At 36.3% G+C, this 18,204-nt stretch overlaps 1 protein-coding gene across 1 annotated transcript in view; it reads right to left on the reverse strand.

Moving 5' to 3' along the window:
* LOC107551430 (myelin regulatory factor-like) overlaps positions 1 to 18,204 on the reverse strand; it is a 42,573-nt gene that overhangs the window by 4,772 nt on the left and 19,597 nt on the right. Inside the window, exons 4-22 of the mRNA XM_016233030.1 lie at positions 11,345 to 11,406; positions 10,885 to 11,107; positions 9,576 to 9,676; positions 9,377 to 9,491; positions 8,397 to 8,592; positions 8,233 to 8,309; positions 8,031 to 8,141; positions 6,257 to 6,347; positions 5,676 to 5,876; positions 5,346 to 5,454; positions 4,465 to 4,574; positions 4,224 to 4,384; positions 4,063 to 4,135; positions 2,981 to 3,063; positions 2,821 to 2,889; positions 2,604 to 2,699; positions 1,870 to 1,949; positions 1,653 to 1,766; positions 496 to 723 (exon numbers count right to left, since the gene is read on the reverse strand). Coding sequence (XP_016088516.1) covers positions 496 to 723; positions 1,653 to 1,766; positions 1,870 to 1,949; positions 2,604 to 2,699; positions 2,821 to 2,889; positions 2,981 to 3,063; positions 4,063 to 4,135; positions 4,224 to 4,384; positions 4,465 to 4,574; positions 5,346 to 5,454; positions 5,676 to 5,876; positions 6,257 to 6,347; positions 8,031 to 8,141; positions 8,233 to 8,309; positions 8,397 to 8,592; positions 9,377 to 9,491; positions 9,576 to 9,676; positions 10,885 to 11,107; positions 11,345 to 11,406 — 2,300 coding nt within the window. The remainder of the gene's footprint in view (positions 1 to 495; positions 724 to 1,652; positions 1,767 to 1,869; positions 1,950 to 2,603; positions 2,700 to 2,820; positions 2,890 to 2,980; positions 3,064 to 4,062; positions 4,136 to 4,223; positions 4,385 to 4,464; positions 4,575 to 5,345; positions 5,455 to 5,675; positions 5,877 to 6,256; positions 6,348 to 8,030; positions 8,142 to 8,232; positions 8,310 to 8,396; positions 8,593 to 9,376; positions 9,492 to 9,575; positions 9,677 to 10,884; positions 11,108 to 11,344; positions 11,407 to 18,204) is intronic.

An 18,204-nucleotide genomic window follows, 5' to 3' on the forward strand; every position in this document is an offset into this window, starting at 1 on the left:
TGTAAATTAAACAATTTTATATATACTGATTTATTCATTAATGTGTAATATGTTTTATTTTTTAAACAAATCATAAGCTCTAAAAGATTTTCAGAATTTTTACAACTCTTTTGCTTTAAACATCTACAGATGTTAAATCTTAAGATAAAATGTTAGGGTTAGCACCGCATCTTTCTGGGGGAAAAATGCAGCGATTGATATATAGTTTATTTATAGCTATTTTCAAGCTTCAATGTACTGTCAAAAACCTTCATTATTGTTTATTTAATTCTAACAAATAAGTTCTTGTTAAAAACTAACCAAAATTAAAAATATTTTGCTTATAATTTCTGCACAGGAGAGACATGGTGTTGTTTCCAAACAAAAGAAAATATATTGGTATCAGTATCGGTATCGGCCAAAATTTGTTGAAAAATATCGGCATATCAGATATTGGCAAAAATCCAATATCGTGCATCCCTAATACTGTATACATATATATGTGTGTGTGTGTACCCTGTGTGTTGATACCGCGCTGTCTCCGGGACGGTGGCTGTTGTCCACCAGGCAAGCGTTTGGTTGCTCCGCTCAGCTCTGGAGGCTGAGGCGGCCGTTTGCCTTTACTGGGGAACAGAGGAGCTGACGTGTGACTCAGACGGTTCTTATTCCGGTTGTCTTTGTCCAGCGGCCGAGACTTTGCCTTCTTGTTAATAGTGGCCTGGGTGGGAACACCAGTGCTGGAGTCTGAGCGAGAGAGAGAGAGATACAGTGAGAGAGAAATTATACTGTATGTGAAAAGAAGGTTTGAATGAGTCCTTTTTCTATTTAATCCAACAAAAGGAGCAGCATAGAAGAGTTTTGAGAAGATATCACTGATGTGTCAATTCACTGATTCATTCATTCGTTCATTCATCAAACTGATTCATTAATTCAACCATTTTACTTCCAAAACACTGGTCTTTTTGACCTGACAAAAAAAGTAGAGTAAGGCATGTAATAAGAAAATAGATAAATTTTAATTTCTTGTATAAAGCATCACTGGTATCACTTTACTTATAGACTTTATGTATAATGCATTATAAAGATATTCATAAGGTACATTATAATGCATTATATCTTTTCATAAATAATTGTAACTAAAGTAAAAAAGCATTACAGTATCTGCAGATTCTTTGTTACATCAGAAGTTGTTTGTTTGTTTGTTATTTGTTTAATGGATTATATTTCCAAAGGTGTAACAATTAATAGATAAGTATTATAATCTATGATAATTACAGGTGCATCTCAATAAATTAGAATGTCGTGGAAAAGTTCATTTATTTCAGTAATTCAACTCAAATTGTGAAACTCATGTATTAAATAAATTCAATGCACACAGACTGAAGTAGTTTTAAGTCTTTAAATCTTTAATTGTGATGATTTTGGCTCACATTTAACAAAAACCCACACAATTTCCACAAAATTCTAATTTATTGAGATGCACCTGCATACATGAGATCATACAGTGCATTATAAGGTGCATTACAAGGCATAATTAATGCATTAAAAGTAGGCCTACTTCTATAATGCATAACATATAAAAGCTTTAAGCAAATTGTTAAGTAAAGTCATTTGTTTGTAACTGCTCTGATGGCTGTCAAAATTTCTCATTTGTCTGGTGATTGTTGTCATACCTGGAGTGGATTGGTTGCTGCCTGGCAACAGACTGATGGTGGCTGATTGGTTGGTTGTGGCAGGTGTTGGAGGGCAGCAGGGCGGATGATTGGACAATGATGGGGCGGTGGAGTCTGTAAACAGATAATGAACTTCTATGAAAGTAATAATCCACATATGTGTATTGCAAAAAAAACACAACAGCTGTATTGTGAGCATGAGTGTGTTTTCTGTAACCTGGGGAGAGAGTGGATGTGGTCACTCTGGCAGGGGAGAAAGAAGCCTGACGAGCCGAACCCAAAGCAGAACGAGACCGGCTGAGACAGAGAGAGAGAGGTCACATGAGGTCTCTTTAATATTTCAGCTGTTTCTCGCAGAATGAGATTAAGCTGAGAATAAATGGCTCAAACTTTGCTTAGATTTGCCAAGATACCAGTTTGAATCAAACGTTTTCTGCATCTATTTCAAATAAATGCTGTTCTTTTGAACTTTCTTTCATCAAAGAATCCTGAAAAAAAAGATCATGGTTTACACAAAATACTGTTGTTAGCATAGATAATAATAATACATGTGCCTTCAGCAGCAAGTCAGCATATTACAATGATTTCTGAAGAATCACGTGACACTGAAGACTGGAGTAATGATGCTGAAAATTCCGATTTTTTTATTGACGATCCAGAAGCTTTTAATTTTTTATTGAAGATTCAGAATAAATTACATTTTAAAAGATATTCAAGCATTCAACTGTTATTTTGAATTGTAATGTTATTTTACAATATAACAGATTTTTCTGTAGTTTGATCAAACAAATGCAGCCTTGGTGAACATAAGAGACTTCTTCTTAAAAACCTCTGAGTAATACAAGTTTCCTAAAAAGGTTTTCTTGGGAAACGTAGGACTGGAAAACCTTTGGTCATGGATGGGAAGACGAAGTGATAGAGAAACAGAGAGAAAGGAAGGGGAGAGCATACCACAGACAGAAGGATGGACAGAATGTGACGGTTGCAGTGAGGAAGGGCGTCCAAGAGACGAAGAGAAGGCAGCGGGACGCAGAGCTACAAACGACACTGAGAGAAATGAGCAGGAGGAGATCAAACGAGAGCATACAGAAATAAAGAGAAAGACCTCTGAGCATGACGTGGAGATGTGTTCGTGTGAATGGATGTGTGTGTGTGAACATGTACATACCCCTCAACATCACTTATGCTTCCATGGTGTTGAAGATTGAGCACATAGAGGATGGACATGGAGATGACACTACAGAACGAGATGATAATGAGCATGAAACAGACACTCAAAAAATAAATATTAATTCTAATGTTTGGGGGTGAATGATTCCCTCTCTCACCTGAAGGCCATAATGATGACCAGCGCCAGGATGGTGCCCTGCATGAATCTGTGACTCAGGCAGCTCTGCTCCGGGATGGACCGCTGCAAAAACAACAACAATCATCTCATCCCATCCCATCCAATTCTATTCCATCCCAGTCCAAATTATTCTATTCCATTACATTCCATCTCATCATATACCACTGATTTTGTGCAATCCCATTCTTTAAGTTTGTATCATATCCTGTTTTATGAATCTATCCCATTCCATCTGATTCTATTCCATTCCATTCCACATGATTCTATCCCTTCCTATAAGATTCCATTCCATATGATTCTATCCCATTAAACATGATTCTACTCCATTCCATATGATTCTATTCCATCCCATATGAATCTATTCCATCCTAAATGATTCTACTCCATTCCAAATTATTCTATTGCATACAATATGACTCCACTCCTTTCCATAGGATTCTATTCCATCAAATATGATTGTACTCAATTTCATATGATTCTATTCCATTCCATATGAGTCTATCCCATCCAAAATGATTCTACTCTATTCCATATGATTCTATCCCATTAAAAATTATTTTACTTCATTCCATATGAGTCTATCCCATCTCATCCAGTATAATTCTACTCCATTCCATATGATTTATATCCTATCCTATATGATTCTATTCTATTCCATATAATTTTTGTCCCATCCTACAGTATATTATTCTACTCCATTGCATATGATTCTATCCCAATCCAATATGATTATACTCCATTTCATATGATTATCTTATATCCAATATGATTCTATTCCATATAATTCTGGCCCATCCCATATGGTTCTATCATGTTTCATGTCAATCTTTCCCATCTCATCCAATGATTCATATCCATTTCATATGATTCTATCATGTCCCACATGATTCTATTGCATTCCTTATGATTCGTGCATGTCCAATATGATTCTATTGCATCATTTCAGTACACAATTTCATTACACTTACCTGTAATGAGACTGTAACATCACATCTCATTACATTCCATTATAGTTTTTAATACATGCATTTTTTTGAAGAGGAAAACTGTTTTAAATCTTACCTTGCTTCCTGGCTTAGCAGTTTTTTTCTTGAGTGGGCCACTTCCTGTTCTGCTAAAGTAGCTTCCTGACTGACTAGAAAAAAAGACCATGTTTCTTCAGACTTCCTCACTTTGAATTTACTCAGGTGCATGTGTGAGTGCACAGCTTCATTGACACACACCTGACTGTGCCTCTGCTGATGGTGCTCTTCATGCTGTCTAGCCGGCGCAGTTTGGCGAGTTTTTGGCTCCAGCGTTCAAGCTCGTCAATGCGAGTCTCCAGATTATCAGTGAGCTTGCAGAGTTCCTTCACCGCTCCCACGTTCTCCATAAAGATCCGCTCCTGCAGAATCAAACACACACATGAGAGAGAGGCAGAGAGACTGTGTGGGCATCTGTAAGAATGTGTTTGTGTGCTCATACTTTATTGACCACCAGTAGATTAGGGATGGTCTCTCCGTTAGCACACACCACGTCTCCTCCATCCTTCACAGCCTCCGGCAGAATCTGCTGGACCTCCTGAGCGATCACCCCTGATAACACACACAACCTGTTAACTGGACACACTAAGTTTCTGTTAAGCACTAGTTTTACAAGTCAAGTCAAGTCACCTTAATTTATACAGCGCTTTTAACAATACAGATTGTGTCAAAGCAACTGAACAGCATTAATTAGGAAAATAGTTTACAGTCCTACATACTACATAGTGATTGTAACGGAATCCTTTATGAATATATTTTAGAGCAGCGTTGTTATTGCTAACTAAAACTATGAAAAAACTTTTTGATAATTGACAAAATGCTAGCATATACTAAAATATGAATATTAGATGAAACATTTACATTAAAAAAACATAAACAAAAATTAGAAATGTTGCCTTAGCATCAAACTGAAATAAATAAGTAATTAATAATTACTAAAACTAAAATAAAAATTAAAGCCAAATAGAAATATTAACAAACTAATAAAATAACTTTTTAAAATAACTAAAATTAAAATGAAAACTGAAAATATAAAAATAAAAATCTAATTCAAAATAGTAATAAATATACATAAATAGTAGTAAAATAACACTGATTTAGCATGCGTTTTAGTAACATTATGATTTTTTTTGCATTGTAATATAATTTTCATCAACACAAATTCTTATTATGGTCCAGACAAAATTATAAGAGTTGATGATTTTCATAGACCTACAAATCTGCTCCAGTTTCTTAATGCAAAATATTTTTTTCCTTTTATTTTGGGGAGAAATATGACCCCAATTGGGTATTTATACTAGGATTGATCTGTGGAGACAGTACCGGTCTCAGAAGTGATATCAATGCCCACTGTGGCTGCAAACTCAGGCTTATACTGATAATGCACCAGCCTCATTTGGGAAATCCGCCTCAGGTTATCAGTGGTGTCCACCTGAAGAAAGAGAGAGAAGGTATGAAATATATTTGTGGACTGTTTGCAAATACAAACAGTTAAATGATTGTATTAACAGAAAAAAACATGGAAATAGTTCAGGACTATTAAATTTTTTTTTGCATGGTTGGTAAAAGTTCTTAATTGGTAAAAAGGTAAGTTAAAAAATGTAAGATCTTTTGCATGTGTAAGGAGAGATATGCACACACATAAAAATGTACCTCCTTCACATTCTCCTTGGCTCTAATATCGGAAGGATGCACAAGGGAACCCATGACCTTCACATTGCCGTGTACAACCAGAGCCTCATCTGGCCGGTCCGTATTGATGCCGACTCGGCCGTGATGGTACACAGAGTCCGACATCTGCCCTCTCTGCCACAACACTTCACTGTCACTCTCAAATTGACCCGGGTTAGATGCCTGAGAGACAAAGAAAGAAAGAAAGAAAGAAAGAAAGAAAGAAAGAACAATAAAAAGCACAAAAACCTAAGTAAATGGCTGGGAAGGGAAGGTGTTACTGCAAATTCAGTTGACTTTTAAATAGATTTACACCTAAAACTTCAAATAAGTTTCATGATTTCTTCAGAATTTTTATTTCTCAATAAGAATAAAAAGTCAAAAATGGCATAACAAAATCTAATCCTGTTAAAAGAAGTCAAAAGTAAATGCAAACAAATTCAGCAGCATAATCATAACAGACTGTAACATTAATAGCGATTGGTCAGAGGTGGATCATTGACACAGAAACAGGTTGTGATTGGAGGAGGTCGGTCAGACACGACCAGACTGACAGCGGTTACCCTGACGATGATCCTCTCGGAGACGTGAGCCGCCACCGTGAAGCTCTGACTGTGACACTGAGCCTGAATAGCTACCACCAGCATGAAGTACCTGCACAAAATACAAACGTAAGTGTTTTTAAAGAACAATCCTAAGAGTTTTTGGGGAATATTCTTTTATTTTGATATTATGTAATATCTGTGGACAGTATTGGCAGTATTTGGAGAAATGTAACATTACATCACTTGCTCACCAATGGATCCTCTGCAGTGAATGGGTGCCGTCAGAATGAGAGTCCAAACAGCTGATAAAAACATCACAATAATCCACAAGTAATCCACACCACTCCAGTCCATCAGTTAACATCTTGTGAAGAGAAAAGCTGCATGTTTGTAAGAACCAAATCCATCATTAAAGGGGTGGTTCACTGGGTTTTTTCTAGGCTCGATTGTGTTTATGGGGTGCAGTCTAACATGTGTTAATGCTTCGTTAAAAAAAAAAACGCATTATTTTTCACATAATTAACCTTTATTCCACACAGCTCTGTCCCTTCTCTGAGAAACGGGCTGATCTTTTCCTGTTTTTATGAAGCCCCACCCTCAGAAATAGGCGATGGGCTCTGATTGGTTAGCTAGCCCAGTGTGTTGTGATTGGCTCAACCGTCTCTCGCGCGCGTCTAAATGTCCCGCCCCTCACCTCAGCGGCATGTGCTCCGGTTGTATTGTAAACAACGGCATTGTTAATATCGCTTATCAGTTTGAGCCCGATTGAGAAGCAGAGGATATTAGTGAAGAGGATCGTGCAGAACCTGTGCAAGCATGGCTTTTAATGGTAGGCCTATGTTTTTTGTTTGTTGTTGTCTCATACTTTTAGATACGTTGTAAATGCTACTGCTTATGTTAGCTTTTGATATACGGTTTTATCTTGATTAAAGCTTTAATAATACAGTACAGCAACCGCATGCGCATCCATGTTTAATGCTTCTCATAGCTATGTGAAAATAAGTGTATAATTGGAACAATTCATTGTCGGAGCTGCGCTGAATGAGAGAGAGAGAGAGATGCAGAGCAGGGGAACGCAAGGAACAGTATTGAGTCTGTTCCAGCCGTTTTTGTAAGCATTAAACTGCCAGAATTTTAAAAGACGATATCTCCGTTTGCACTGAACTTTCAGCTTCGTAACTTTGCAGATATTGTTTATGCTCAAACAGCAACATTACACACTAACTAACGTTAAAAAAGTGAAATCGCAATGAACCACCCCTTTAAGACTTTGCTTGTGGCCAAAATAAGGGTCCATAATACCACTTCCTCCAGTGAAAAAGTCCATATCTTTTTATCCTCTTACATCAAAATACACCAACATACAGTATTTTTTTGGAACAATTTTGGACTATTTTTGTTTGTAAACGGTGCTTGCATATTTCTCTCCTGATTAAGATGAGACAACTTTTTCACTGGAAACAGCAATATTATGGAAAGAGGACTCATACTTTAAACACACAGCTTTTCTCTTCACAAGATGTTAACTGATGGACTGGAGTGGTGTGGATTACTTGTGGATTATTGTGATGTTTTTATCAGCTGGTTGAACTCTCATTCTGACGGCACCCATTCACTGCAGAGGATCCATTGGTTGAGCAAGTGATGTAATGCTGCATTTCTCCAAATCTGATGAAGAAACAAACTCATCTACATCTTGGATGGCCTGAAGGTGACACAGATGTTGTCAAAAGATGATATAAGTGGTAAATAAACCTGGTCAGGTTTACTTTGTCATGGTTATATTTTGTACCTCTGGTCAGGGTTTGGTTTGCCTTTCTTTCTCATGTTATTGGCTGTGGTCTCGCTGAAGTGGAGACGACCCACCGTTACTTTGGTCACCTGCTCTGGTGGCAATGTCACTCTGTAAAGCATATAGTTAACATTTATGTCACAGGCCAATTCAAATCCACGCTCTTAACACATAATATTAGCAAATATGATGTAAAACGTACAATACTGGTTTAAAGGGTCTTTTACTCCGGTCAGACTGTGACTGTTCCACATTAATGGACTGATTCATCGCTTCCAACTGGAAGACACACAGATAAAAACACGCTAGAACAGGCAAGAGTTTATAGACAGTAGTAGTATGACGTGTTCTTGTGGTCTGGCTCACCTTGACCCCATTGAGTTTCAGGTAAAAGCATTCAATGGGCTGTAGCCCCTCGCTGGTCTTGACATAGTTGGGATCTCCTGGCATCCCGATGTACACGGTCACCTGGAAGTGGTTCTTCTTCTGACACACAAATGCATCATCAGCCAAGGAGAAGTTAAAACCCTTATCTGCGTCCACCCTATATGTAGGCATCGGACTGCAGAGGCAAAAAGAGAGAAACAAAATCTATTTCTGGTTGTCTTTTTTTTCTTTAAATATATTTTATTTTATAATGGTATATTAAATAATATTTTATATTAATTATTAGAACTAATAATGATTAATTATCTAGTTTAATTTTAGAAATAATTATTAAATAAATGTATTTGATTACAATCAATGTTATTCAAAAGTGTAGTGGGGTACATAAATTTTTTTTTAGAAAGTTTTAAGAAAAGTATTTATTAATATTAAGATTTAGTAATGAATACTGATGTCATTGATTTTCTATACTATAAAAATGGTAATCGTATATAACTGTAACTATATCTGCTTTTATAATAATTAAAATGTAAATTTTTATAAATAATTTTATAAAAGTTTTTAGAAATTTGATTTTAAAAAATTATAAATAATTATTCCTATACATCATAATTAATGTTCCTAATAATAAATTAGAATTAATTAAATTAATTTAATCAATATCACCATCAGGACTTTTTTGTGGTGCATTTCTTCCTGATCATTCTCTCTCTGTTAATCCTCATTCCTCTCTCTTATAAGCCAGAACTCTGCTCTTGCTCTCACTCCTACACGCTGCTCATCTGATAGGAATTCTCTGGCCTCTGCCATCTGTCTCTCTCTCTTCTGTCTCTTTTAGTACAGCCTGATACATCCTTATACCCCATTAAATCCCAAACACACACTCTCGCCCTCGATGCATTTCTCATTGCTGTCGTAAATCTAAATGCAGAGGTGTGTAAGACCAGAGCAGCACCCACAGTTCTTTTCCACTGGAGTCGTATATTGTAGTCCATTTGTTCTGCTGGTGTGGCTGCCACTTTATGCACTGGTAGTTTGGATCCAGGTATGAGTTTTCTGCATCCTGCATCAAACCTGTAAAAGTACAAATACATATAGTCATGTAGTGCTGAAAATGCAGTTGTGTTCAGGTACTTGTGTGTGTGTGTGTGTGTGTACCTGGCTCTTGTTTGATGATGCCTGTGAGGATCTGAGAGTTGAGAGTGCTGTTGGGAGAGTCTGAATGTTTTCTCTTCTTTGCCGGATGTACTGGAATCCCACTGGAGAAACACAAAGCATTCATTTGTTGATGTGGAAAATTGCTGGTCCATCTCTAACTCTACGGCAGTGGTTCTCAACCAGGAGGCCGGGGCCCTCTAAGGGCCCTCATCAAATTTCCAAAGAGGCTGCAAGATAACTTAAAACTATTTAAATTAATTATTTATTATTAATACTTTAAATTAAAATGATAAAAAAACACAAAGTCAAGATTGAAATAGTGTTTTTTCACATTTAACAAAGTTAACAAAACACTAGGGTTTTTTGAGATTGTAATAGTTGCTGAATCTGACAAAATAAAATAAAATAAATTATAAATTAAAATAATAAAAAATAGAACTGTAAAATAAAATAAAACAGGGGCCAAATAAGGGTCATCAGCAAACTTACAAGCGGGGTGCAAGATGACTTAAAAATATTGAAATTACTAAATTATTATTAATATATTGAAATAATATAACTCTTATCTAAATTAAAATGCTAAAAGAACAAATAAATCAAGATGTAAATTGAAATAATACTTCATCTGGAGGTTACTAACCAAATGGGTTTTGTTAGACTGTATTATTACCACTAGGTGCCACATAAAATAAAAAATAAAATAAAATAAAAAAACAGGGGGGTGGGGCCCACTACGGGGCTTCAGCAAACATCCAAAGAAAATGTAAAGAAGCAAAAAGTATAATATATTTATTATATATAGTAATAAAAAATATATATAATATATTATTATAATTTGTAATAATACATTTAAATAATCTAACTCTAATCTAAACTAAAACTCAAAAAAAAAAATCAAGATTTAAATTTAAATAATATATAACATTTGTTCACTTGGCGTTTATTAACCACTGGTTTTTTTTGAGATTGTAATAGTACTGCTGACTGTGATAATGAATAATCTAAACTAAAATATAATAAAAAATGAATGATGAATGTTAAGTATTGTTTGCTTTTATTTGTTTTAATTACTTGAAATAACATCATGCAAATATGTTGTGTATATATATATATATATATATATATATATACAGTATATATATATATATATATATATATATATATACACACACAGTATATATGATGTATTAAAAATTCACATTGCTTAAATCTCAGAGGGTCAAACTCATTCAAGTCCCCTCAGCTATGAAGGAGCAATCTCATAAAAAAATTAGCAAAAAAAATGTTCCTCTGATTCTCTCTCTCTTACTCAGGTCCTTGTGGATGTTGCAGGAGTTGATGTAGCATCTGACTCTGTTGCATGTCTCCGCCCCCGCCACTGCCTGGACCAATTGAATACTGCGAAATAATGGGCTCTGGCTTAAGGTACATGTCCCGGTGCATGCTGGGATAGTGGGGGTGTGTGGGGAGAGGCGGAGGACTGGTCATGTGACACATGTTCTCGGGCGTCATTGTCCTGAGCATGTGCGCATCTAAGGTGGAAAATGAATAAGCAGACATTAAGTTACATTTAACATTTTATTCAATTTTGATTTCTACATTTATGCATCATAAGGTATTCTTCACCCTCTGAAACAATAACTAAACAATTTTCTGTGTATGTTCTTGGTTGGTTATTTTAGATTTTTTTTAAATCTTAATTTAAATTGAAGTCTTGATTGTTACTGAAATTCGATTCACATCAAACGGTTCAGGTGGACTGAACTTACCGTTGGCTTGCTGGGGTGAATATGGCTCTGAACTTGAGTCAGGAGGGGACTCGGGTAGAGTTCTGCAACAACAATAACATTAAAGGTGACCTATTATGCCCCTTTTTACAAGATGTAAAATAAGTCTCTGATGTCCCCAGAGTGTGTATGTGAAGTTTTAGCTCAAAATACCCTACAGATAATTTTTTATAGCTTGTTGAAATTGCCATTTTTAGGGTATGAGCCAAAACGCGCTGTTTTTTATGTTTGTCCCTTCACGCAGACATAAACTAATTTGTGTTGAGGGAGCATTTTCTTCTAAAACAAAATGAATCCACCTCGTCTTCAGCGGCTCAGATTTCAGGAGTAAATGGAGAGAGCTATGTGGATTAATACATCCAGCTACAGAACACCTAAAACGCTTGGGAGACGCTCGTCAGTGCAGCAATGGCAGACTGTGTACAACTCGCTGTGAACTCACTCAGGGCTGTTCTATGTTAAAACGGCAGTGTCTGTCAACATTCGTGGGCCTGTGGCTAATGTGACGTCACATAGCACCAATGCTAAAAATAGGCCATTGGGAGACACTGCTTATTATTTATGGAGATTTAAAAAAAAAAAGGAGTGGGTGGATTTTTATCATTATAGGGTGGTTGTGTACACACACTGCCAACACACATTTATGTCCAAACACCTTGCAAATGTGAATTTTGCATAATAGGTCCCCTTTAAATACATTTTATACACATTAAACACTAGGGATGGGAAGATTCACCGATTCGCTCGGTGCATCGGCAAAAAACGTTAACGATGCAATGCATCAGTTTAAAAAGTGTGCATCGGATACAAGCTGGCATTTGTATCGCGATGCATCGTTTCTAACATATTTGCATCTGTAAAAATTTGGCACCTATTTATTTATATATAATTACTAGTGGATGGCTACACTTTTATTGTTTAGAAAGTGACCAATAATCTGTGACCAATATTTTATATATAGATTGATTTCTCCTCTCGAAACTGTTTCTCAAGCGCGTTTTCTCATCACCGCTGCGCGTGAATATGATGTATCACAACAACACTACAGAGACCTGAGGAAAAGCGGGGATTAAAGTCCAAAATCTGATTTGAAATAACCTAACAAATAAATCGGGGCTAAAGCAGTTCCATAAACGACAATGTAAATTCACACAATCTCACGCTTAATCTTAAACAGCCCTTAATGTCGATCTTGGATCAAATCGATCCACCATGGCAAACAGCGAATATATTTGTGCTGTTTAATGCATTTGAGATGTTGTGTTTTCCTTAGTGCATAACTGACATGTCACAAGTATATTTTTTAAGTCATGCAAATATATCCATTTTGCTTGCTGTCAGGAGTGGGCGAGGCATACGGGAGGGAACGAGCGCTGTTGCATACATGCACGCTAAACAGACGGAGCACAATAATTCTGAGTCAAATATGCATTTTGCAAAGATATTCGTTGTTGGACATTAAATGTGCCTTTTGTAGAATTTTAAAACTACATATAGGTGTATTCTAATGATAGCAGTAACTGTAAAGGGACTATTGTTATGGGTAAATAAAATGTAAGCTAATAGAGTCCTAATTACTAAGCTTACAACTTAATTACTACTTAATGTGTGTTTCTTATAGCAGTTAAAATGTAGTTTTAATTTAGTGATTTTAATGCTTTAAAGAGCAATGTTAGATTGTAAAGTTCTAATGCAATCTGCTATAACTATAAAGGGTACAGCTGTCATAAAACCAGAGAAAAAGGCTGCATGGCTATGATAGTATGTGAGAGAGTCAGTGGTAATATCGATGCATTCCTATTGTTCAGTGTTAGAGGAGCTCAGCTTAGTCTGACAGTTTGCCTGCCCTGGACCAGGTTAGCTTTCCAGCATAAGTTGCCACAGTGACTGATTTTGATCTTTGTTAAATTTGTTTTATGGAACCAAATCATTTGACAGTGAGTCAGACTAACTGAAATAAGCCTGGCCTATTTGGTAAACTTGTTTTATGAAACAGGCCTCGAGGCGTTAGAAGTCAGTAGTCGCATAAGTTAATTTATGATTTGCTGTCTGTCTGAACCAAAGACATAAATGCGATCATATTTTTTCCATTGCATCGTATTGCATCGAATCGCATTGTGTTGAATCGGATCGAATCGAAATCGGATTGCACTGTATCGTAATAGGGGTGAATCGTATCGCATCGCTAGCTACTTCATATGTATCTTCAATGTATCGTATCGTTGGCTATGCATCGAGATGCGTATCGCATTTGCCTCAGTTATGGAGATGCACATTCCTATTAAGTACACTATGTACATGACAACATGAGTGATTGTCAGGGTTTTGTGGTTGCTATGCAATTGCACGGTACTCTGAGTGAGTTTTAATGTGTTGCTAGGTGTATTTGAAGAGTTTGGTTCCAAAACAATTTTCTTCACAAAACTGGCATCTGTCCATTGACAATAAAGCAGGCGGAAATTACTTTATGCTACTAATCGGAGCCGGATGTGACGACACGAGGACTGTGATAAAGGCCTATAACACGGCGGATATTGTATTTTGCGTAAAATTAAAAATGGACTTTTCAATACCGACCAGATACAATACTGATTTTGGTTTATCGTGTTTTGGAGCCAAACTCTTCATTTGATCACTTAGTAACAGTACAGCTCTCCTCAACAAGACTCATGTTTTAATTAGAAACCCATCAGAAAGCTCACTAACAGCATACCTGCTGCCTCCTTTTGGTCAACATTATAACTACTCCTCATAGGTTATCAGGCCAGACCCGTTGTGTCTCAGTGTTATTCCCAGTTCACTCCTCCGTCTGTTTTACTCAGCCTTTATCTGAGCTCCGGTGGGTTATCTGAGGTTATATGAAATGAAGAGGCGGGGCATATCAAAGGAGTGTGGCTTACTATTTGACGTACTATGATTCTGAAATTGTGATGAAACTGCATTATTGCGTATATTGAATGTATCAACACAAACTCATAGTGATTCGTAACTATTTTACATTATCGCAAATTAGTGGCTAACTCATATGAATTCATAGATTTTTGTACAATCTGCTTACGGCCCACTGACAAATAGGTTTAGGGGTGGACATACTTTTTTTTTTATATCATGCGCTTAAGTACCGTACAAATCACATCCTACAAATTCATACAAAATTACCACCTTGAAATATAGTTACGTTTCGCATTACTTTCATGACCAGTCCTATGAGATGTCACTCAGATTTGACGTACTATGATTCTGAAACTGCAATTTGTTCTGTTCACGGCAATTTGTAACTATTTTACGTTATTGTGAATTGGTGGCTAATTTGTATGAATTTGTATCTTTTCATATGATCCACTTATGCCCCACTGATGGTTAGATTTAAGGGTGGATGTTCATGCTTACGCTTTTTCTAAAAATCATACATTTTATATACAAATCAAATTGTACTAATTCATAAGAAATCACCACTTCGAAAAAAGTAGTGGATTTTTTCATGATCTGTTTGAAACTATTCCACTCAAAGTTGACGTACTGTACTATGATTCTTATTTTGATGAAAATGTGCTATTGTGCCCATGACAATTTATAACTATTTTATGCTATTGTGAATTGGTGTCTAATACATATGAATTTGTATGTTTTTGTATGTTTTTGCGCCCTCTTTCTCAGAGCCTTCAGCAAACTTCCAATCCGTCTGCAGGATGAATTAAAATTATATAAATAAATAAATCATTATTAATATTTTCAACAATCTAACGCTAATCTAAATTGAAATGTTAAAATAAAATAAAATGAAATAATTAATAATAATAATAATAAATACTTGTAGTTTTTATTTGCTTTAATTACTTGGAATAACATCATGAAAATTTGTTGTAAAATAATATATACATAATTATTCTATGAATTTCTACGTTTTCATACAATCTGCTTATGACCCACTGACAGTTAGGTTTAGGGGTGGACATTCATGCCTTTCTTTTTTCTAAACATCTGTATGTTTCCATACAAATAACATTGTATAAATTCATACAAAATATTAGTGGTGTCAAAATTGCACATTAACGCATGCGATTCATTTTTTCAGTTTAACCAGTTAAAAATATTTAACACAATTAACGCAGGAGTGGGGCTAGGGTTGGCCACCCCACTCACAACTGCTGCTTCTGTCACTTTTTCTCTTGACAAGACGTGCATTTATTCAGTTGCAGAATGACTGGGAACGGGAGATGATTCATGCTAGTTCAAATTTTAAAAAATGCTTCTACAAAAAAAGTTTAATCTGCAGAAATGGTCTTGTTTAGGGATCTGTGCCTTTGTGCATACGGACATCTGACTGCTAAGTAGTGATTGTGTTTTTCAGCAATAGTGTGCACCCTTAATTTACAGAGAAAAGAAGGTCAAGGAAAAATCTGTAGATCTTTTTTTTTACTTTTCACTTTTTGTTAGAAAATGTTTATTTACTATTTATTCAGGTTTTTGAAGATATCTAATATTTTGGTACTTCATTTCCATGATCTAAATATTCTTAAAAATTAAGTTTGTTGTCATTTGGAAGTGTGGCCTTCTTGCATTATTATGCTGTTACATTATGATTATAAATTCAGTGGCATAAAATGGTCTTATCGCAATTATTTCTGAGGCAATATATCGTACAACAAAAAGTTGTTATCGTGACAGGCCTACCTCGCAGCGTGTGCTCTTCAATTGCACGCACAAAAGCTGTAGCCTGTATCTTTTCATATCAAAGCGAGAAATAAACTATGTGCATGCAATGTCGTGGTCAGTTAAGTCACGAAGTTACCAAAAAGGCGATTAAAGCTGCCTTAAAACTGTGCATGCATGTAATATATTTTATATGAGTCACATTTAAGAACATGTCTCTGAAATGGTTTTCATAACTGTCCTGGAGCAGCCCAGCACTGTCTCACTCACCTTAAACCGCATAAACACATTTCATTACACCAAATACACAAAATAATGTTCTTTTTAGCAGCATCATATGACCCCTTTAATGTTAGGTGGTATAAATCGCGATTAATTTCAGAAAAATGTGTGATTAATTAGCTGGGGAAATGCAGAACAATGGAAAATCAATCAATAGCCTGACTGAATTCTTCATCTTCATATAACGTTAGCCAACAAATTAAAATACAAGTGAAAAACAATAGGAAGGTTTATCAAGAAATAGCATTAAAACAGGTTTTAAAAACTTATTTTGTGTAGGCTATATCGTCTAAAAACAAAACAATGCAAACAAGGCCCATTTTACTTACTCAGACCATGCGTTATTTGTTCAGTGAAATTATCAATGTGGTCTGGTGAAAGACGGGACCTGAGGCGATTAACAATAAAATTCCTGCATTTGAAAAAACGCGCTCGGCAGGAACTGAAGTCGCAGGCATGCAGAGATAACGAAAAACAAGCTGACCAAAAACATCTGCGTTGGCTAGGGCACACCATACGCATGCCTGAACACCGCCTGCCCCGCCAAGTCCTCTACAGTCAACCAATGGGTGCAAAGCGCTCCGCTGGAGGGCAGAAACTAAGACATAAGGTCTTAAGGCTTTAAGGACTACACCAGGGACCTCCTAAAGCGAGCAAACATTCCCCTCACGCAGCTCGAATCTCTGGCACTCAACAGGTCAGCCTGGCAGGTCACCTGTGCCACTGCAGTCTCTCAAATGCATCAAACCAACCAAGACTGACGATCTGAGAGAAGCACCAAAAGACACCAGGTGGGCGGCTGGTACCCCCCTGGTATCTGGTTTCCCTTGTTCCATCTGTGGAAGAGTGTGCGGCTCAAGGATCGGACTCGACGCCCACGAGAAGTGGCATTAGCGCCAACATCGCTGAACCCCCCCTCCCTCCCACCTCTGGAGCAAGCGTCATCATCGAACACGATGGACAGCTAAGAAGTGTGTGTAAAACGCAGAAAACAGCGCACGAGTGCAGAAGTGAGTTCTATTCCATCTTCTTGCAGTTGAATCTTTTAAAATCACAAAAAATGCGCATACAGGAATCGAGAAGCAGAATCTAAATTTAATTTTATAACAAGGAATTCGATTCCTGACCTTATGCATCTGATCTGATTTCCAAAATTGGAATAGCTTTTCGATTCCCAACCCTCATACTAAATTGTTTAATTCTTGCATGCAAAAAGACCAGTATGGTGAATATGGGGCTATGTAAAATATTTTTTGCAACTTACTAGGTTTATCATTTTTACGAGACATCGTCGATATACGATGTGTGCGATGACTAATTTGACTGTCGTTTAAACAAAAGTTTTGTATCCGACTAATCGACTAGTCTAAAAGCAAGAAACCCCCAAAAGATGGTAAGAAAAAAAAAACCTCTGTGCGTGCGTGTAGCATATATAATAGCCTATATTTGAAATACTTAATCTATGAATCACACTGTCAAATCCCTCAATGAATTCCGCTTGCCGCACTCTTGCCTTGATCATCATTTCATTTTAGGCGGTCGTTAAAAAGAAAAAAAAGAAAAGCATACACTCAACGTCGGCCAAAGCATAGCTTATTTATTCAAATCAGCTGGGGAAATGCAGAACAATGGAAAATCAATCAATAGAATTCTTCAATTCTTCATCTTCATATAACGTTAGCCAACAAATTAAAATACAAGTGAAAAACAATAGGAAGGTTTATCACATTAAAACATTAAAACAGGTTTTAAAAACTTATTTTGTGTAGGCTATATCGTCTAAAAACAAAACAATGCAAACAAGGCCCATTTTACTTACTCAGACCATGCGTTATTTGTTCAGTGAAATTATCAATGTGGTCTGGTGAAAGACGGGACCTGAGGCGATTAACAATAAAATTCCTGCA

The sequence above is a fragment of the Sinocyclocheilus grahami genome, unplaced genomic scaffold, assembly GCF_001515645.1.
Source record: "Sinocyclocheilus grahami isolate Dianchi unplaced genomic scaffold, SAMN03320097.WGS_v1.1 scaffold423.1, whole genome shotgun sequence".
Taxonomy (NCBI): domain Eukaryota; kingdom Metazoa; phylum Chordata; class Actinopteri; order Cypriniformes; family Cyprinidae; genus Sinocyclocheilus; species Sinocyclocheilus grahami.